A 22558-nucleotide genomic window follows, 5' to 3' on the forward strand; every position below is an offset into this window, starting at 1 on the left:
TTTGTGTATTTGTAAATCCACTGTGATCTGTAAGTCATAATATGCGTGTAAATGATAAACTGAGGCAGAATATTGATAAAATTACACTTATTTTTCTTAATGAATTCCAGCTTGTTCATGTTATTCACATTTTTTAAAGGATAGTTTGGAGATGTAAACAAACATCATAATGGAATTTTACTTTTTTCACTCTAAGACATAGAGAAAAGTTTGGAGTTGACATTATTTATATATTATTATGTTATTATTTTACTGGTTCTGCTCATTTCAGGTCATATTGGGAGGATGTGGCCCCTGAACTAAAAGGAGTTTGACACCCCCATTTTACACAATATCCACAATAGGTTTGGGACAGGCAGTGACGCATATCACCACATAGTTCCTTCTCATTAAAAAAAATCCCCAATGCACACAGTACTTGGGGCTATTACGTTTTAAATACTGATTTATTTTCTGCACAAACCAAATAGGACTAAATTTATTGGGAATTATATATACCGGATTAATTCAGATATGGTGCTCTGGTGAGAACAGTGTATTGTGTATAAACCACAGTGCACACGTGTATCTTCATGAATGTCAGCCACCACACAGTGTGGATAATTAATGTGTTTTTAGTGTTTTTAGCCTGATACTTGAGTTGATTCTTATGCATGATTTTTTTTTGGGGACAATATGAAATATCGTAGAGTTAACTACTTGAGATATCGACATACATTAAGTGAAGCATTATAGGAAAAACTAGTGTAGCCGGCTATAATCAACCTGTAGAAGATATAGTTTTAATATCTCCTTCCAAAATACATCATGCAACATCTTACCTTTTTTACGTTGAATAAGTTCATCAGTTAAGCCAGTGTAATTGCTGATACAAAACCACACAAAAACTATTCAATTTTCACACTTATCCGTTATGCATTCATTGATATCTCAATAAAAAACTGCTGTTGTCAAGTTACCACAACTGACTTCATTAACACAGATTAATTTCTTTTCTAATTTATTACCACAGATATGATAATACTGAAGCTAAAACTCATGACACTTTACCTCCAGTCCTACATGCTGTATGAAGTATAAAGTATAGAGAAAATACATTTACTATTTATTCTAGTTAGTCTAGTTGTGAAATAATAACTAAAGAAAGTTTTAATAGTCATGTGCAAAAGATGACACAGGTCTTGTTGGAGATTTTCTGAATGCCTACATGTGTTACACTTGTTTGTGAGTAAAACTACAGAAATAGTGTTTTATTTAAAACTGTGCAGAAAACCCAGACTTATTTTTTAACAAAGGATGTTGTTTTACTGTACTTCTAAACAATACTGTACTTGTTTGCAGAACCTTCTTAAAGCAGTAGTGTCAGTCACAGGTTTTGTGTTTTCTAAAGGGAGTGCCTTAATGGACTGTGGTTATTTTGTTGAAGCTGTTTTGTTTTGGGGTTTTTTTTGTTTTTAAGTCTCATTACACTCAAACTCATAGCTGTGTCCTTAACACATTTCACCTTTAACCGTCTTCCTGAACTGAAAGGCAAAGATTGTACATTTAGTAAATTTAAAATAATTCAAATATATTGATATATTGAGGCCTTAGTGTTTTTTGTGATACTCTGTGATGATGCCACTCCAGTGTGAAGTGTCTAATGATCCCAGAATAGTAACGTTTGGAAAGAATGAATAGAGGGAATTCCATCGGTGTCTCTGTGTCCATACATTAAACTGATTGTTGGCTGTTGTCATTGCAACTAATTCTGTAATAAATAAAAAAAAAAAAAAAAAAAAAACATTTATTCTGTCTGGCATACTTTTGTTTCCTGATCAAGGTTGTTTGACTGAATGTTTGACAGAATATTCAGAGATTAACATCCACTTGTCCATGCCTGACAACTCTTTTTGCTTTCAGACTGTAATTAAAAAAAAAAAAAAAAACAGGTGGTTTTGGCCCCTCATGGGTGTTCTCTGAGAAGTAGGGTGTCAAATGCATGATTTTATTTTATTTTATTTTGAGAAGGAATTAGGTCACAGTAAAAAAGGCAATGTTAAAATAAAGGAACTATAACTGATTTCAACAAATAAAATAAGAAACAGAATTTGGTCATTGAAATACATAGGAACACATAAAATTCTCTTAATTTTCTCATTTTAGTCACTGCCAGAACTTAAATTATTCATCAAAAATATCAGCCTTTAAGCCTTCATTCATTGTTACATTTGATAAAAAAAAAAAAAGAAAGAAAGAAAAAAAGAGTTTAGTGTTGACATAATAAGAGTTTAGTGATGACATAAATTAGATTCAGGATGATAGGATCTGTTTCTAAATGACCAGCAGGTGGAGCTACATGTGAGTAACTCCACCCTCGTCTACATTTTCACTTCAGGTCAAGGCCATCTGCAACTTTTACCACAAAATGATAAATATCACAAGTTTAGAAGCACTTGTAAAGTTTTTCTTGTATGTTGAACACTGGGAGTGTATGACAGATTTTCCAGCTGATGACAACTGTGTGTGGTTATGTACATGTTTTCTGTGTGTTCACCACTGACATAAGTCAATATTTCTGGCCTGTGTCTGTGTTTATTCTTGTCTGTTTGATTTTTTTTTCTTTCACATGTATATATAACCACTGTATATTTATGTCTCTGCTTACTAAAGCTAAACTTTGAACTCAGCTCTGTATTTGTCTGATGATGACCTCTGGGACATGTAGACAGGGGATGGATTACAGGCAAAAGCTGAATAAGTGAGTGAAGAAACATCACGGAGCAGATTTTATGGCGCAGAAAAGCAGGTAAACCACTGTAGGAGGTCTTCTACTGAACAAGGATGAGGTTATGGATGTGGTTAAAGAAGAGTTCAAAAATGTAAAAAGGTGGTTTGATATGAATAAAATTTCCTTAAATCTTGGAAAAACTAATTTTATAATATGTAATAATAGGAGGGAGGCATATGATTTATTTGATATAGAGGGTTGTGAAATTAAGATTATCTCTAAAACAATTCAAATTGAAATAAAACAATAAACAAACAAAAACCGCATGCAGTGTTTAATGACCTGTGGAATGCAGTCACATTTAATTTTAACAATTAGACCTGTGTGTTTTCAGGATGTCTGATATGAAAGTCTGCTGAGCTGTGTCATGTATGTATAAAAATGCTGAGCAAGTTCAAAATATCCTGATTTTGGATCGAGGGGTTAAGAGGAAACAACTCCAGAAGAGTGTGGACTGAAATCAACAATCTCACCAGATTTTCAAGTTAGTCTATCGTGTTCTGTTGAATTCTCTTCTGATATAATACCCTTTGAATTTACTCTGATCTTTCATGAACATCTACATGGTCAGTGAATTAAATATAGGAAAATACATGATTTACACAGAAAAAAAAACTCAAACTAAAAAGGATAATACAATAAATGATGATAAATCACCTAAGAAAGATTAAATATAGAGAAAAAGTAATTTGGGAACTTTCACACAAGCACCACTGGATCTTTTTTTTTTCTCAACTTGGCTTGTCCAGCATCATAACAGCAGAATGGTAGTCTGGCTGCCTTTTGGTGCTGAACAAATTTGCTTTCCCAAGGGAAACTTCATAAAGTACATGAGGCTCCCCTTGATATTCTACTGTCTTTATTATGAGTTTTGTTGAACCACATTCCAATGCCGGACACCTGACATGGAGGGGGGGGGGGGGGGGGGGGGGGGGCAAGGAAAAGGAAGGTGGCGAAGACCCTCACAACACAAGATCAACTAGAAAAGCACTCGGAGAGCGCAGATCTCCCCCAAGGCAGTCCCCCCCCCCCCCCCCCCCCCCAATCACCACCAAAATTTAATAATTTGTTCCTTGTGCCAGAATCAAAATTTCCCAAAATTTTTATCCAAATCTGTCCATAACTTTTTGAGTTATCTTGCACACAGACAGACAGACAAACCAACCTGGCAAAAACATAACCTCCTTGGCGGAGGTAACAATGCAAACAATAACAACCATGGTGATAATTTCAATGGTAACAATAACTAGAACAAGAACTGAGTAAACTGGACAAAAAGAAAGAGAAAAAAAAACAGATAAATACACAAAAAAATAAAATAAATAAGCCCTATTAAATGAGGAATATAAGAAAAGAAAAGATGAACAGAATATCAAAAACGACTGCCCAAATAATACCAGCAACAAATACCACTAGATCCAATACCACTGGATCTTTATGGGTTAATAAAAGTTCAGATTTCTTCTTTGTAGGCCTGTTAGTAATCTAAATTGTTCACAGGCCTCATTTTTCTGTTTAGTAGGGGTTTATTCGCCCCATGGTCCCCCTATCCCCAAGGACCCCACATTGTCTGCACTACCTGTATTTACACCTCTGCTTTAAACACACGTTTAAAGTAGCAGTGCATTAGAGACATATTCTCTAGACCCATTTAAGGTTTACACATTGTGTTGTATTTCAAACTCATCTTAAAATGGATTGGATTCAGTGTTTTTTCTCGTCTGCTACTACTCACAGTGCAATATAGAGTCTATCTGGGCCTAAATGAATTAAACAGACATAATAAAGGTTTCACAACTGATGACAAATAAATGTGAATCAGTCTGAAATCTGACTGCAGACACGTGCACATACGTGCACTCGTATGAACATGCATGATCAGACGGCTGACTCTGCATATTCTCCTGTGTGGATGTCACCCTCCTTGTCCCATCCAGGTCTGTCCTGTTCACGCCGACACTCGGTCTCATTCCTGTCATTGTGAAAGTCCAGATTTGTCGACCTCGACAGCTTTTTGACTTTTGGACGCTGACAGCAGAGTCAGGCTCTGGTTAGCGCTTGAAAAATGCAGAAGTATTTCGAGGCATGGCAGATGAGTCAGAGTGCACTCATTTTGCCTGAAGTGGAAGTGTTATTGTGTGTGTGTTATTGTGTGTGTTATTGTCCTGTCCTCTTGCACATGTTTTAAATGAGTCACAGGAGTTTGGATTGTGAAGCCAAGCTGGAATCAATAAATCATTTCCCAAACATGTGAACATGTAGGAGGAATTTGCTGAGCAAGTTTTGTTTCTGTGTTGAAGTTTCAACGTCATGTTTCCAGAAAAATGTGCGTTGACTGTTTTTATTCTTTTTTTTTTTTTTTCAGTGATTTATTCACAATGAAAATGCTGGTTTTCCTGCAAGTATTATGAGCAAAATGCACTTTCAGTCACTGTGTGGTAAAATGGTTCCTATCTCTGTTTCACTATTAAAAATGACATTTTGGACTCATTTTACTGCTGTAAATGTTTAAGGTTGAGCCCATAATAGCTACTTTATAAAGTATTGGTTGTTTAATCCTCAGCCTCACAGGTTTTCCCTGGATCATCTCTGGACCTGCTGCTGTGGTCCTGCTCCTCTCCTGCCTTCATCATCATCACTCATTTATCCATATAGCTGTGATAGTGTTTATTATATAGATGGTAGAGGTTTCTATTATTGGTACGAACAGCTGCAATAGTAGTATATCCACTGTTAACACTTGTATTTGGAGTAGTAGTATTAACAGTCATGGATATTTTTTTCCACTATACTAGCACCAGCAGTTCGAGTTTTTACCAGTTCAAGTTCAGTCTGCTGTCCATCCATGTGTCTCCCATCATCCCACCCAATCTCTCTCTCTCTCTCTCTCTCTCTCTCTCTCTCTCTCCCTTTACCCTCTCTCTTTAACCCCAACTGGTCAAGGCAGACGACCATCCTCCAGGAGTCAGGGACTGCTCCAGGTTTCTGCTTGTTAAAAGGATTTTCCTCAGCACTGTCACCAAGTGTTTGCTCCTGGAGGATTCTGTTGGATTTCTGTAAATTGGCTTGAGAGTCTGGTTCGGATCAGTTCTAAATGTAAAGCGTCATGAGATAACTTTTGTTATGATTTGGCGCTATATAAATAACATTTGATTGATTGATTGGTTGATCAATTGATTGATTGATTGATTGATTGACTGAATTATTGATTGAGAGCAATACATCATATTCTGTAACATCATCATGTTGTATCATCACTGTAGCTGTGACAACATGTAGCTCTAAATAATACGAAGCATTTTTGAGTTTTTTCAACTGGGTTTTTAAAGAGGTTATTTTGCTCATGGAAGAAGGAACTACAACCGAGAACTTAATATCCAACCAAATATCAGGACTGTATTTGAAGCCTTTTTCTAACACTGTGTTTTATCCTTAGTATCCTACTATAATGGACGTTCTGTGTCTGGCGCGTCTTTGTCCGATGCATGTCCAACGCGTGTTGCAGCATGGGAGGGCGTACGGGCGCAATGCCACTGTTGCACCATGGGAGGGCGCTATCATACAATGGCACCACGGGTACAATGCCGATAGTTCTTTTTAATTAATCTTTTTGCATTTTTACTTTTTCTGTCATCTCAGAACTGCTGCATATTATTTTGTTGTTTTTAAGTTCTACAGTCGTGAAAAAAAAATTATTAGACTATCAGTCAGAAGTCATCAAAAACAATGGTTACACAATCAAGTACTAACTCCTGTGTGTATCATGTGACTAAAATAGACAGAAAAGAAATCATGTAAGAACTGAAGGGATTTTGGTTATTATCAAGAAAACCATGGAAAATGGCTGGATATCAGCTCTTAAAGTAAACGCTTATCAGCTATTTGGTTGTTATCATTATATTTGTCCAAACAAATGTACCTTTAACTGTACCAGGCATTAAAATGAACAAAAACTTGAATAAAACAAGGGTGGTCTCATAATTTTTTCTGCGACTGTATCTTATGTGAAATGCAGTGAGCTAAAAAAGATGAAACAAAAAAGAAGTTGCATAATGTAAGTAGCTCAAATTTGCACATAACTTTAGTCATATTAGAATACTCTTTTGTTTTGTTACATTTTGGAATGTGCACTCCAAAAGGCAGCATAAACTTAAGATCATGATCATGAATGAACAGGATATCACGCTAAATCATAAAAGCTGTCATGAGATGTCATTGTGCATTGTTAGGGTCAAATTAATTTGTAATGTTCTTCTATGTTTTTTCAGATGTGTGTATGTGTATTATGTTACATGCTGGAATTATTATAAATTAACCCAAAAAGGCTTCTTTTGTGGCACTTCCCTAATGATTTTTTTCTCTCTATTTAACCTTTCATAAGGGATTTACCACCATTTATTATAATATTATCCTCTATTTTGCATTTTTTCTTTCTTTTACAATCTATTTTTTTTCCTATACTTAATTTACCGATCATGTATTTTAATCATCATGCTGAGATTTACATTTGAGACTTATTATACCAAAAACATTTTGAGAAAAAGTGACTTCAGTGAAATATATCATTAACTGAACATAAACCAAGTGTCTCCATCCACTGTCAATTATCCAACTCAATGGGTTTTACTGGTGAATCAACGTTGTAGAAGATGACGGTGTTTCCATGTTCACTACGGAGCATCCAATGTCCAAATGAGTCATATCTGATGACCATGAAGAAATGACAACCAGCATTTTACACCAATCATCTCCTTGCATTGATAGGTTTAGTGGATCAGAAGGTATTAAACATTTTAACACATAAAGACCCAAACATCCACCGTCGAACAAAAGCATCTATTGATCTAAACTAATCCTATCAACACATGTAAATAATTGGTGTAAAATACAGTTTCTCAACTTTTCATGGTCATCAGATATGACCCATTTGGACATTCAGTGACTCTGTTGTGAATGTGGAAACACTGTCATCTTCTACAACATTGATTCACCAGTAAAACCCATGGAGTTGGATCAGTGACTGTGAATGGACGCACTGGGTTTATGTTATGTTTATTACATATTTTACTGAAAAAGTCACCGTTTCTTCAGTTTTTTTCTGTTTTGATACAATCACCACTGAATTTACTCGAGCTTTTATGATCATCTACGTGATCAGTAAATTAAAAATAGGAAAATAGATGATTTTCACTGGGAAAAAAATGCTAAATTCAGAGTATAATATTATATTAAATGGTGATAAAGCAGTTAAGAAAGGTAAAATAGAGAGAAAAATTCATTTAGGAACTGCCACAAAAGTCACACTGGGTCTTTATGGGTTAAATCAGTAGATGCTTTTGGGCACTGGTAGATATGTGGGTCTTTATGAGTTAATATTTAAGGATTCATTCATTTGGTTAAGTGCAGGATAAGAATATAATCATGCTTCCTACAATACTGTGCAAAAGGTTTAGGCCACATGTAGGTTTGTTGTTTAAGTGTGAGTGATGATATATTACAGTGTACAAATGCATTTCTCAGTCTCTGTAACACGTGAAATATAGAACAGCATTACGTATAAGAATTTCAGTATCCAGTATTTAGTGTAACTTTCCTCTTTACTTATCATTTTCTGCACAGACACTGAGCTTACTAGAACTAATCTAATGTTTTACACTAGGTTTCATTCAACACATGTCAGATGTTTCTTATTGTTTGGGCTGTTTTTTGAAATCACAGTGAATATTGACCATGTATATTATATTTTTCTTAATGCTGTGCATGATGTTCCCCTTCATTTTTTTGGTTATATCTTAATTAAATCACTGAGAAATAGATATTATGCTCATTAGAGCCAGGACAATATAGGTAAGGATGTAAAACTTCTGTACAGTACTGTTCACACCCACACTTGTGGAAAAAAAAAAAAATAGAAAGAGAAGAATGACAGATAATTTGATATTTATTTAACCAAAATAAGAAGTACATAATACATAATTAGAATGAAATTATAGTTGTATTGGTAAAAAGTAAGTGCCGAGATAAAGGAACCATAATATAATAAAGTTATTTTAATTGTTTTTGATCAGATTTGCCTGATACTCTCTGAATAAATACTGAAATCAACACCAAATGAAGTTAAATAAAAGAAAAACCCTAAAGCAGGACATTAAGGGAGAAAACTCTGAACATGTGAATATGTGATGCAGCTAAAACTGTAATATTTTTAATTGATCGATCTTGTCTTAAATTGCCTCCTGAAGTTTACTTTGTCTTATGTATGGTCACATTACACGCTGGGTCTGTGTGTGCAAAAGTCACCTGATCTGCATCACGTACAATGAACCTGCGATCGATCTGACGGTGTTTGACAGATAATAGATACAAACACAGAACAGTCAACAGAACTAATGTGGCACATTACAGAGAAAAAAGAAACCACCTGAGTTTTATAAAAGCAGAGATGCTCACATGAAGATGTTTTGCTTTTAAGAGCACCCCCTGCAATGCATGGAAACAGACTCGTAAAATGTTTAAATCAGCCAAATGAATCTTAGGACGACTTCAGCTTTACTTCAATTGCTTCATAAAAATAGGACTCATGCAAAGATTATTAGCTGCAGAAACAACAGCTAAAGATGTTTTTGATTGAGCAAGGGAAGAATCATGCATTTCATCAGCTTGAAATAAGAATCAGACATACATAATTCAGGAATTAGTTTGTCCATAAAAGATGTTCTCACGATGTGTACCCTAGATTAATATCGTAAATTAAAGGAAAACTAGCCTCCCTCAGTTTATTTAGGCATCTTAATGGTTGTCCTTCATAGCAGCATGAGTTCTGTTCAGTACTTTCAACACCTGGCTTTGACATTGCTGTGTTTCGTGTCTCTGTCAAGAATTATCTGTAGAAATTTGAGTATAATCATATTACAGACCACCTCCAAATGTGGTTCAGATCTGAATGCAAAAACCAAATATCATCCAGAATTTCAAATATCAACCCAGATGTGCAAGAAGAGTTTTGAACAAAGCCTTTACAGAACACCTCACATAACTTCCAAAATCCCCTGCTTGAAACCCCTGAGGGTGAACTTCCAGTACTGCCTTTATGCAGCCAAAGCTGGAAGGAACATGAGGCTGCAAAACCACATCTCAGGGGTGTCAAACATGCAGAAGGATGGATTTGCAAAGTGCAAAAATTGCACTGAAGATATCAATAATCAAAGGTGCCGAACTGATTTTAATTCAGGGGCAACATATAGACAAATAAGATCTCAAGTAAAATAATAGTATAATAACCTATAAATAATAACTCCAGATTGTTCTCTTTTTTTCAATGCAAAACCCCCTTTAAATTATTAAAATTACAGTATTTACATTGACAAACTATCCTTTACAATAAAATGTGTATAACTTGAACAAATATGAACAATCTGAAATGTCCAAAGAAAATGAAATGCAATTGTAACAATATTCTGCCTGTTATTAAATGTTTTGTGCCTTTGTAGATCTGATCCATAATGCACATGTATGAATGATAAATAAGTTGAGGCATAATACTGTTAAAATTGCACTTATTTTTCCTAAGAAATTTCAGTTTTTTCAGGTTATTCATGTCTTTTTTTTAGTTTGGATAGTGTGTAAATGTTAATATTTTCATAATTTAATGTTGTTGTTGGTTTTACATCCATCCATCCATCCATTTTCTAACGCTTATCCGGGGCCAGGTCGCGAAGGCAATAGTCTAAGCAGGGATGCCCAGACTTCCCTCTCCCCAGACCCCTCCTCTAGCTCTTCCAAGGGGACCCTGAGGCATTCCCAGGCCAGCCGAGAGACATAGTCTCTCCAGAGTGGTTGTTGGCTTTTTTACACTAAAACAAAAAGAAAAAAATGTAGTTTTATTATTCATAGGCTATTATGTTATTATTTTACTGGTGCGGCCCACTTGAGATTAAATTGGGCTGAATGACGAAACTGAAAGAAAATGAGTTTGACACCCATGAGTTACATCATTATCATGTCAACCAATGCAGGTGACACAATGATGATGATGATGATGTCTGGATGCACCAATCCTGTCTGATCACTTATAGATAACAGTGTGGACAGTCTGTCTGAAAAATCTAATTTGAGAAACAAAACCAACTTTCCTGCAGTCTGAACAAAGTCTAATTGTGCATGTAAGGTAACATATTGTACTGGTTTTGAAATCGAGGGTACACTCATGCACCTACTGTGGTAGTATCGTGCTATTTTTCAGCAATTTTGGGTGGATGTCACCAAAACGTTGTTGAATCTTCTTAGTATAGCTCTAAAAAAAATGTGTGTGAAAATTTACAAAGACTGTACATAGTATTGGCCTTTCTATCAGCCACACAGACTATATTAATGAACTGGAAACAATGCAAACTAAACTGCATCACTGTGGTCAACTGGTTTAACCCTCAAAGACCCAACAGCATCTAGACCTAAAATGCTTAGTAATTTTTTAACCACTTATCAAATCAATATATGTAAATAATTCAGGTAAAATGCCATTCCTCTGCTTTTCAACAGCATCAATTGTGTCTTTTTCAGATGCATCCATTGTGTCTGTAGTGAACACTCCATTATCTTCTGCAACATTGGTTCAGTAATGAAACCCATGTAGTTTGGCAAATGACAGTGGTTGTAAATGTTTGATTTTATATAGAACTGATGATATATTTTGCTGAAAGTATCATGTTTTCTTCAGTTTTCTTTGTTTTGAGCTTTCATTAACATCTACACGGTCAGTAAATAGCATATAGGAAAATATCTGATTTATATTGCAAGAAATGCAAATTATAATATAATATATGGTGATAAATCACTTGGTAATGGCTAAATGTAGAGGAAATTCATTTTGAATTTGCTACAAAATATAGTTCTCGGTCTTTATGGAGTTTCACTGGAGCAGTCTGCTCTAACTCTGTACGACAATGAAAGACCACCTCATTTCCGCTGTTAGATCCTGTCTTAAAAGGGCCTAATTATTGAATTTCAGTCGATAAATTCTGTTCCCAGCCTGATTTTGCATGTGTTTTTTTCTATGATGAAAATACTGATAAAGCAGCACAGATTTGTTTGATCTAGTTAATGAATGCATAACTCATAATCTCTCTAGGATGTAGCGTTTCATTTATTTGAAATCAGCTGAATGGCACAATAGTACAAGAAATCCTCACATTATTACACCATCGAAGTGTTTATCTATTTCATAAGACTAGCTGTCTCATCCCTTCTTCATGGTGACGTGCTGGTGATTCATGCATGATTTCCAAGTGAGTCTGACTGAGATATGGTTTCATTATGAATTGTTAAATATCTGTATTCCTCATAGAAGTTTAGTATTTATTTCTGATGACATTGCATGGGAGACAAGCTATCTCAGACACAAACTGCCACTGCATCGGCTATCAGACAATTACTGGCTTCAATTCAAGGCCTTTGTGTATTTATAGGTCTTTCTGGGTAAGGACATTTCTTTGAACATTTGCCCAGCAGAGTCCAAATGAGGATTAAAAGCTGATCCAATGAGTTCATTTCTGTGACCCTCCTTCGATCGGTTTATCATATTATTCCCGCTTACCTCTTGGTTTTCAAAGTTTAAAGTTCAGGCAACATTGGCATTTCACACAGAAATGGTCAGATCGAAAGGAAGTTTCATAAAGATGATAGAGCATTCAGTGGAAACATGTATTCAAAAGCATGCACAGTATGCAGGAGCAACAGGTTAACAGCAAACATTGTTATTTTACATTTTTGAAACTTTTTTTTTCACTTGACTATTATAGCAAAGACCGAAAGACCGAAAAAGGGCACATGGAGCCGTTAAACATGCCATTTACACAGTTCATGCATTTCCTATGAACTGCAAATTTAGTTTAATAAAGTGTTGCCATTCAGCCTCAAATAATCAGAATTTGTAGGAGGCAGGGCTGCATGTATTATAAAATGAAAAATGTATTATTTCCAGGAATTCACAGGACTGTCAACATCAAACCAGATCAGCATTTCTCACAAGAATATCAGAAGGTCGTAAGTGTTGTTTGTGACTCTCTCTGTTGTGAGGGTCGCCAGCTTTAAAAAAAAAAAAAAAAAAAAAAAATGTAAAGAATCCAAACTATGATAAAAATGTTGTGTATTGTTTCCAGCTGCAATGAGTCAGCATAGTGTTTGTGTACAACTGATACACAATGTCAGTCTGACTCAGTGCGAAACCACTGGAATTTGAGCTACTACTGTGAAGGTCAAATATGTGAAAAATAAATTATGTTCATTCCTGCTGTACTGTAAAAAAAAAAAAAAAAAAAAGACCCTGCTTGTTTTATAAATATGTGTTATACTGGAATCTGTCTCTTTGCTGGCATCCATGAAAATAACTTTCACTATGCTTGTTAGTTCTTCAGTGCCATCCTTCTGCTCCTCTACAGCCACAACATTGTGCAACATTAGCAAGCATTAGCTTAGCAAAGGAGTTAGCCACTGTCAGCAGATGATCAGCAATAACCATAGCTCAAAAGTGAGTGTCCTTTGTTGAATATAGCATTTTATCCCCATGACTGCTCTTCTGTAATTTTGATGATGACTCTCAAAAGGTTGTTACGCAAACATTTCATTTATTAAGTAATAGGATTTTATCATCTTGGCAAGTTAACATTAGCGCACCTGTTATATAAAAAATACATATCTATTATCTGTTACATCAACTAAATATGTAAAATATAACTATGACAGTTCAAACAGCTGTAATCAGAATACATCAACTATCGTGTGTAAAATAATAAATGATAATAATAATAATAATAATAATAATAATAATAATAATAATAATAATAAATAAAATATCATGGTTTACCAATTAATTCTACTGTCAGTACTTATAAAATATAGACTAAAGTCAGCTCTCCCCAAAAAATTACCACATCTAGAACCCCATGGGTCAATGTGCTAGTCATTAATATATATACAAGCATACAAAAAACAACAACATACAATACAAAAAGTCAAAAGACAGAGATAAACTAAGCTGTATATTTATACCCCACTACATTCCAGTGCCAACATTAGTGCTTTTTGCTCATTTGTCAGAGCTTTAGTTCCTTTCCATAATTTAGTTATCTATCCCCTTCCTGTCCATCAAAATGTGTTACTCTTAAATGTTTGTGATGAAGTGATGTAAGTGTGTGAAAATGTTACATATTTAACCAAATCTTTGGTGTTTTGTGATTTGTCTGCATATACTGAGGTGATTTCTCATGTTGATAACTTCTGGAAAATGAATGTGTCTGGACTAATTGCATCTAAAAGATTGCAGTTAACACATTTTCCAGAAAGACATTGTTTCACCTCTTGCCTTAACTCTGCAGTTTTGTCACTCTATTCCCTCCATCTGCAGGCACCGATGAGTCATTCTTTGCGATAAATTATGAAGCAGATGTTCTGAGTTTGTGTCATGTGGGATTCCTGTCAGTCTCGTGCTCCACTGGGGGGGCTTTGAGTGATAAACCACCTTACAGGAATCAGCACAGGAGGTTTCCATTACACTTGGCCATGGTCCCCTGCGCTCTTTCACTGAATCAGCTGTACACTTTCTTCACTCGTCTTAACATTTCTGTGAGTTAAACGTGGCTTTTGTTGTCAGTCAGTCAGTCTGTCTTGGCTGGAAATCACTTTGTGAAAGAAAAAGCCTTTTGTTTGTCTTTTATATATATATATATATATATATATATATATATATATATATACATACATACATACATATATATATGTACCTCAAAAAGATCACACAGTTATTGTGCTGATAGTATCAAATAGAAGCAACAAATTAAATTACATAATAAATAAAACTTAGGTATAGAGTTTAAATAAAACTGTACATGCACATTCCCACAGTAAATGAAATATTATTCCAATTAGTCAGTTATTCACTACCCCTTCAATATCACCTTTCTTAATTAATTCTGGGAACATCTTCCAAATGTTATAGAATTCCAAAGCTCTCTTTCTAACCATATATAATTGTGAAATATTCTGGTTTATATTTTAAATCCAAATTGCAATTCAATTTAGCCCTAAATGCACATGTTCTTCAACAATCTCACCTTTGACATACTAACCCATTTGACGTTATTGTACTGACTCCCATTTTTATTACTCTGTAAATATTAACAGCATAATAAGACTGATGCTTAAGTATAGGTTATATCAAATTCCAATGCAGACATATGACAATATTTTTGTGACAAAACACTCTATACAGCCCCTATTTAATCACACAAATTATCCTCATTACAGCTCATAAAACATTAATTCTCAATTTCAATTTAAAAAAGTTGATGTTTTAACTACATACACCAGTCTAACTGCACTCACCTGCTGTATTGTTAGTCACGTGTATCATTAAGAAATACACTTGTGAACCTTAACTGACCGCTTAACCTCACAACCTTTGAGATCACGCAAACTTGTGCAACATCTCTCAACTAATGCCTGAACTTATTGGAGGTTTACACTGCTCCCAATCGAGGACAGTGGTTTTCAACCTTTTAAAGCCACAAAATAATGAAGTTGGTTTCTGAAACCTCTTGTTGCTTATGTAGATGAACCAAATCCCATTATTCATGTAGTAGCAACGGGTGGAAATGCATAAAAATTTATATTTTCTTTTGCCTAGTATCTGAAAGTTAGGATAAAATTTGCTTCAAATTTGGAGTCAAAGATGAATAATATTGTGATTGGATGGAAATATGTGAGGACAACGTGAAACATCTAAAGAAAAATAAGTGCAATTTTAACAGTATTTTGCCTGTTGGTAAATGTTTTGTGCCTTTATAGATCTGAGCCATAATGCACATTTATAAGTGATAAGTTGAGGCATAATATTGCTAAAATGACACTTATTTTTCATATGAAATTTCTGGGTTTTTTTTTTAAGGTTATTCACATCTTTTTTTGTTTGGATAGTTTGTAAATGTAAATATTCTCATAATTTATTGGGGGGATTTTTGTCCAAAAAAAGAGAAAAACTTGAAGAGGTCATTATTCATAGGCTATTATGCTATTATTATACCGGTCTGGGCCACTTGAGATCACATCAAGCTGTATGTGGAAACTGAAAGAAAATGAGTTTGACACCCCTCCATTAGAGAGATATATTCATTCACCATACTTCCCTGTACTTACATTGACAAAAATCCTTCCAGTTTTAAATATTCATGTTCAAGCACAATTGAACAAATAACACACTTTGAGTATTCTTCATTGGTTTTGACTCTTCGTGTAAATCCTGTCAATCAGGTTGATTTTCCAAAATTTGTTAGAGGTTCCAGACTCATGGTCAGGATTTACACATTGGTAAATTCATAGACCGGAGTAACTGTGTTCTCACTCATTGGTTTCTAACCTGACATTTTGAAGTGGTGGTTGGTGGGGATTTGCTCATTGCCATGTTGCCTTTGCTGGAGACAAAAGTGACCATATTTAGACAAAAATGGCAGCGTTCCATGAACCTGATGGGTCATGAGTGACCTACTGCTATAACATTACCAACTAATCATAATCAAGAACTTACTGTTTTTAATCATACAGCTGTTTTTATGTCTTTTCAATCTATTCATGTATTTCATTCTGTCATTATGCTTTTTTATTTTTCTGTACGATACTGTTTTCAATTGTACAGCTGTTTTATGTTTTTAATCTATTCTTGTATTTTATTCTTTTATTTGGTTTTTATTTATTCTTCTGTACAGTACTTTGGTTCACTGTGGTTGTTTTAAGGTGCTTTACAAAAGAAGTAGAGAGAGAGAGTTTAATTGTAAATCTTCCCCTGGAAGTCACTTTGGAAAAAAGCATCTGCCAAATGCATAAATGTAATGTAAGAACTGAGTAACAAAGTCACTTTATTGTCTTCTTAATGTTAGAAAATATACAATATTACTTTACCAAATATACAGACAGTCCAACTACAAAGTGAGTGATCTGTCATATCAACCTGTCTGTCAAAGGCCGACATGGTATATATAAAAAACCTCTATCCAACCTGAGATTGGATTAATCGGAAAAAATAAAAATAAAAATTTCAAAATTAAACCCAGACCATCAGATCACTCCGAATAAACAGGCCTTTTGGAGTCACACCCAGTGTCTGTCACCAGTATTACAATTTTGTGCTTTGTAGTCAAGGTCCTTGCCTCTAACATGCATCATTATTTGCCACCGTATAAGCAGAATGTCGAGATCTGTTAGAGATTCAGTGTGTCTTATTCAGTGACATCTAGTGGTGAAGCTATACATTGCAAGTACCTGAACAAACCTCACTATCACTTACAGTGGCCAAAAAACATGTCCCTCATTAGAGTTAGGGTTTGTTTCGTCCATTCTGGAGGTATTTGTGGTGGTGATGGACATTAATGTTGGATTCCACTGACTATAAAATAGACAAAAGAAACAAATCATACTAAAGTAATGAAAAAACAAACACATTTTCATGTGATTATACACTGATTAACACATGCACTCTAGTTAGATAGTCATAAAATCTTAAAAACTGTACTTTCCATGCATTGATAAATCCAAACAATATCAATGTGAACTTCAGTCTATGATCTCATCTCTGCTTTCACCTGACAATTTTAGGCTGTTATTTACTAAGTCACGTGCCTGAGGTGTATGTATTATGTAAAACACACACTCTCTCATATATGTGTGATGTTATATAAGTGTGTCTTACCACAGGTCGTGGACTTCTGTAGTTACATTCTGCACACAGACTCTGATTGCTAACGTCCTATCAACCCCAATCTTATCTGCAAGTTCATTCCCACACCCTAACACTAACACTGAAACACACACACATAGATACATTCAATGACCTTTTTGGTCTTTTTCAACTTTTTCCTCAGAGCAGTGTCAGTCTGTTGCCAATCCCATATGTTAAGATCACGTGTGTGTGTGTGTGTGTGTGTGTGTGTGTTCACGTTAGCTGTAGATGTGATCTTGAAAAGTGAGGAAGACCTAGACAAAGAAGAGAGAGAGGGAGAGAGAGGGAGAGAAGAGCAGAGGGAGAGAAAATGAGAGTAATGAGAAAATGAGAGTACTGACCAGCCTCATTTTAGGGAAATGTCTGTTTTGGGCAAACACATAGAGCCATATGAGATAGAAAAGAGAGATAAAGATGAAAAAGGGAGCACGGGGTGAACGACACCGACTAGACTGTGACTTTCCTTCTCTCTCTCTCATCTCTCTCTTTTCCCTCTCTCTCTCTCACCCCCCACCCCCACCCCTCTCGGGACCTCGGCCGGTCTATATAAATGAGGACCCAGCCTTCCTTTTACTGCTCTCATAGCTGAGTTCACTCAGGCTCATGAAAACCTGTCGGACTGAGTGACTTGTGGACGCCACACAACCTCCAAGCCTGACCAGTAAGGTTGACTGAGTAAGGTACAAGTCCTACAGAAAGGGTCAGAGTTCCAGGGGGTACTCAAAAGAAGAAGAAGAAGATAAAGAAGAAGAAGGAGAAGACACTCATCAGCATCACCAGTGACTGGCTGCGTAAAGATGCAAGGCTTCTTCACCCAAAGGAAAGCCACAGCAGTGTGTGTTGTGCTACTGATAGTGATTCAGCAGGTGAGTAAAGAAACAATCACTCAATCCTGATTTATTGAGGTGTTTATAGTGTGAAAAATTCAGGCTTCATCATGCACCAAAAATAATTGAATAAAGTAAAAGAGAAAATTTCCTTTAAAACATAGTTGCAACTTAGAAAACTAAAGTCATGAGTGGCTTTGTATCGTGTTTTTAATATTGTAGATAGGGGGAAAAAACATTTAAATAAGAGGAAAACAGGTAATAAATCATAAATGAAGAACATTATTGTTTCATTTTTGTGGAAAGGTTTATATCTAAGCTTTGCTGATGATAAAAAGATCCGTTTGGTTGAATGTGGAATAATACTTTAATAAATTCTTATGACCTTATTGTCAGTGTAGATAAAAAATGAAGATAAAAAATTATGGATTCGTACAGTTGCTATAGAGAAAAGAATTAGCCTGCAGTGAGTATCTGCATCTAAATCTAATCTTCTATATATACTCTACTTTTCTCATTGTGCTTGTAGTAACATTTTCAAGGTTAAATCACACTATGACTGTTGAATCTGTAATAAATACTGTTTTTCTCAGAAGAAATGTAACTTTCCCTTTGTTTTTTGTATTTTATGTTTGTGTTTCTCTATCTTTCTGCAGGTGTGCACAGGTCCGGTGGTCTCACTGGGTCAGTCCTCAGACCCAGAGCCACAAGTACCGCACAGGGTCCACACACCGAGGAGGACAGCCCGAATGACCCCACTGTGGAGGATCATGAACAGTAAACCATTCGGTGCCTACTGTCAGAACCACTATGAGTGCTCCACAGGACTCTGCAGGTAGGTGTACAAGAAAAGTGTAGGGTGTGTGTGTGTGTGTGTGTGTGTGTGTTTTACGGTGATTATGTGAAATATCTGGCGCAAGAACTGAAATCAATATAAAAATCTGAGTAATACACTGAATTTTATGGGGGAGATGTTTCAAATGTAACAGTTATTTAAAAATTCTTAATTTCCATAGTTAAGTGTCATTACAAGAAGGTCATAACAAAATATTGTATTCCATCCTAACCAGGTGCTGATGTGAAAATTCTGTTAAGAAATTAAGAAGCTGAAGCATTAGTAGTTGTAGTATAATTTATATACAATTTTCCTAAATACACTGTTTCCCGTAAAGGTGGAATAATGTCGTTTTCTCTTTTTATTTCGATTTATACACATCAGTAATCACCTTTGACCAGTAATAATTACATACTGAGTCCCAGTTACACTTTAAATATCAAGAATAAATCTCACTGTCACAACCATTTCATGAGAAGAGGTAAAAATATTTTATAATAACTTGAGCAACAGTGTACATGTAGCTACATGGAAATGTGGTGTTGTCAATGATGCATTAAATTACAGGAAAAGAAAAAAAACATTTTGAACTAGAAAAGATGTGGCCTGAAGCTCCTGGTTGGTTCATAGTTTCAAATTGTATGAAATAAAATAGAAACAATAGGAAATTCCCCTAATGTTTCAAGACTCTTTTTATACTTGCCGGTTTGAGCATCATTATTCTAATCGGCCAGTGACAGATAAATGACCCAGCTCAAAACACACATAGGAAGCAATCGAATAATTTTCAAATCAATCAAATCCACATTTTTGTCAGATTAGTGAGTTCTTCAGTATGCAGTCACATAGTAACAAACAGGTCATTACTGCAAAATAAACACATATGTACAAATTATTATTTTCGTTTATTCTGTGTCTTAACCCTAGCTATTCTCCAAACTTGTTTGCTCTCTCTGATGTTAAATAGTCTTTCTTAATCAGTATGTTACTGATTTTGTGTCTTTTTCTGTTCTTTGTATTGTTTTTCAGAGCGGGACACTGTTCCAACAGCCACCGCTCGACATCAGAACCTGTCAACTCCTAGAGTCGACATTCAGAGACACAACCAGCGTGTTTACATGAGCATACAGCCACTATCTATGTTAGGGGTTCTGATATCTGGGATATGAACTTATCCAGTCTTTCTTTTCTTTTCTTTTTTTTTTAAACAGGGTTTGTATTTATATGTGCCAATATGTTGTTGATAATATCTGAAGTAGCTTTAGAAAAGAAAAGATGACGTCGGATGTGTTTCACCAAAGAAAAATGAGGAGTATATCAGATGAGTTGGTATTCTAGTGGTGCATAAAAAGTAAGCTGGGAGTCATTTGGCCTTTCATATGTTACATTTCATTAACAGAAAAGGGAAAAAAAAGAAAAGACAGGCTTTACTCTTGAACTTTACTCCGCAGTAGATGTGTTTTAATTGGTCACGGCACAATCATGGGGCGTCTGAGTCTGGGAGAGTGAAAAAGACAAACATTTTTTTAGCAATGACCTGTTTTATTTGTTCTATTATTTTTGCCGGAGATAACAGCAGAAGAGACAAGAACAGTCAGGGAAAACTGTGTTCCTGACCTTTACCTTTTTCCATATTTTGTCATCACTGCCTCGTGTCACGCCTGATATGATATCACTGGAAGACTCTTCTTATCCAGTTGCTGATAATGCAAGGACACATTTCTCAAATTATTTCATGCGATTTACAATAATGACTGGATTTTTCCCAATTAGTTAATATGCAAGATGAAGGAAACTCTGACTGGATGAAAAAAAATTAAAAAATTATCTACGTTAATGAAGTTGACAGAGAATAAGTCCATAAACCATCCAGTTTTCTTACATAAAGTAAATCCTAAAGTGTTTTTTTTTTTTTGTCTTTCACTTCAGGAATGTAAACTGTACTGCAAACACAGTCACTGCAGACTCAGAACATCTCACTAACTCATAAAAAAAACAAAAAAACATTTTAATCTTCTTTAAAAAGTATTTAAAGATGATTAAGCAATTTACATTATGTGTTTGAATGGAAAAACTAGTCTGCAAAATAGAGAAGTTCAGATACATATGGAATAAAAATACAACTAATGGAATAAAGCAGAGGTTTTTGATTTAATATTTTGATTGTAGTTGAGTTTCTAAATTCACACAAAGGTCACGTTCACCTCTACCAACTAACAACATTAACGTCACAGTAAACACAGTTGATATTATCTGTTATGCATGTTATTCTGTGTAATTTTACCCTTCCATTACTGGATATTTTATTTATTTTTACTATATGTTTAAAATGTACCCATTTGCATCATTTTCTTTTCTTTTATTTAGAAGTTTTTTTTCTTTTTACATTTTGAGGCTTTGTTTTACAATAATCAATCATCCCAACTGGATTTCCTTGTCTTTTCCAGTAGGAGCATTTAGATTTCTACTCTGATCAGTAATGCACAACAGAAAGATGAAACACCTGAGCTGAGTGTACGAATATCAATAACAAATCTCAAGTTCTGAGCCTTTTTCTTTTTTTGCACATCTGCCTGATAGCGTATCTGTAATTTGGGTTCTACTCACCTTTACATTTCTTTCATGCACAGAGCAGGTGGTTTCTGAGATTTTGTACACTTGTTGAAGAAATATTGGAGTAGAATTGCACTTTGAAACCCAAATGATCTTTGTACTGTTTTCTGCCCTACTGTAATGTACTGTATGCATGTAGAGGGATGGAGATATAAGTGGAATAAAAGCGTTGGAGAACAGAAACACTGCTCGTCTTCTTTTCTGATGATTTGGTGTTACTTTCAGTTTCATCAGTGATCCAGTAAATGCCACATATGTTAGGTTTATTAATTGGGATGGTTGTTACACTAATACGCAATAAATTAATACCAACATCTAAAATAAATTATCCAGTGTTATGTAATGTAGCTGATGTCCTATGAGTATCTAAATGAAAAGAAGCAATTCAAATTAGGGACTGAAAAACTAAATAAGGTTTTAGAAAACCTTTCATAATTTAGCATGAAACCAATGTTTGATTTGTGGCATACATACTGTATATGGAAATGAACAAGTGAACAGCAGTGGACTTTAACCAAGTATTTAAACTCAAGTACTGAAGTACAACTATGACATACTTTCCTTTGAATGCAGCTTTATGCCACTACTCCACTACATCTCAGGGGAAAGTATGGTTGTTTTTACTCTGCTATATTCATCTAACAGCTTTACTTCCTTTTCAAATACAGTTTTTCCATCCCCTTCCTGGCCAGTTAAAGCCAAATTATTTCCCAAAATGTTGACTTTTAAGAAGTGTGATAAACTGAAGG

General features: G+C 35.0%; 1 protein-coding gene across 2 annotated transcripts; it reads left to right on the forward strand.

Moving 5' to 3' along the window:
- Positions 1 to 7033: 7033 nt before the first annotated feature.
- On the forward strand, positions 7034 to 21992 carry leap2 (liver-expressed antimicrobial peptide 2). Of its 2 annotated transcripts, XM_030161659.1 has the most exons (4): positions 7034 to 7044; positions 18134 to 18400; positions 19018 to 19196; positions 20226 to 21992. In XM_030161659.1, the coding sequence occupies exons 2-4, from the start codon at positions 18332 to 18334 to the stop codon at positions 20278 to 20280; spliced, it is 303 nt and encodes a 100-aa protein (XP_030017519.1). In that variant the 5' UTR covers positions 7034 to 7044; positions 18134 to 18331; the 3' UTR covers positions 20281 to 21992. The 2 variants fall into 2 exon arrangements, with proteins under 2 accessions (XP_030017519.1, XP_030017518.1); XM_030161658.1 differs by lacking the exon at positions 7034 to 7044 and having other exon boundaries at positions 18127 to 18400.
- The last annotated feature ends 566 nt before the right edge of the window (positions 21993 to 22558 follow it).

This window comes from Sphaeramia orbicularis, chromosome 18 (genome assembly GCF_902148855.1).
Source record: "Sphaeramia orbicularis chromosome 18, fSphaOr1.1, whole genome shotgun sequence".
Taxonomy (NCBI): Eukaryota; Metazoa; Chordata; class Actinopteri; order Kurtiformes; family Apogonidae; genus Sphaeramia; species Sphaeramia orbicularis.

What these genes read in the sequence shown, in the direction of transcription:
- leap2 (XM_030161659.1), top strand. Translation starts at nt 18,332, where the DNA reads ATGCAAGGCTTCTTCACCCAAAGGAAAGCCACAGCAGTGTGTGTTGTG. An exon ending in TACTGATAGTGATTCAGCAG is followed by an intron (nt 18,401 to 19,017) that starts GTGAGTAAAGAA and finishes ATCTTTCTGCAG; the next exon opens with GTGTGCACAGGTCCGGTGGT. An exon ending in TGCTCCACAGGACTCTGCAG is followed by an intron (nt 19,197 to 20,225) that starts GTAGGTGTACAA and finishes ATTGTTTTTCAG; the next exon opens with AGCGGGACACTGTTCCAACA.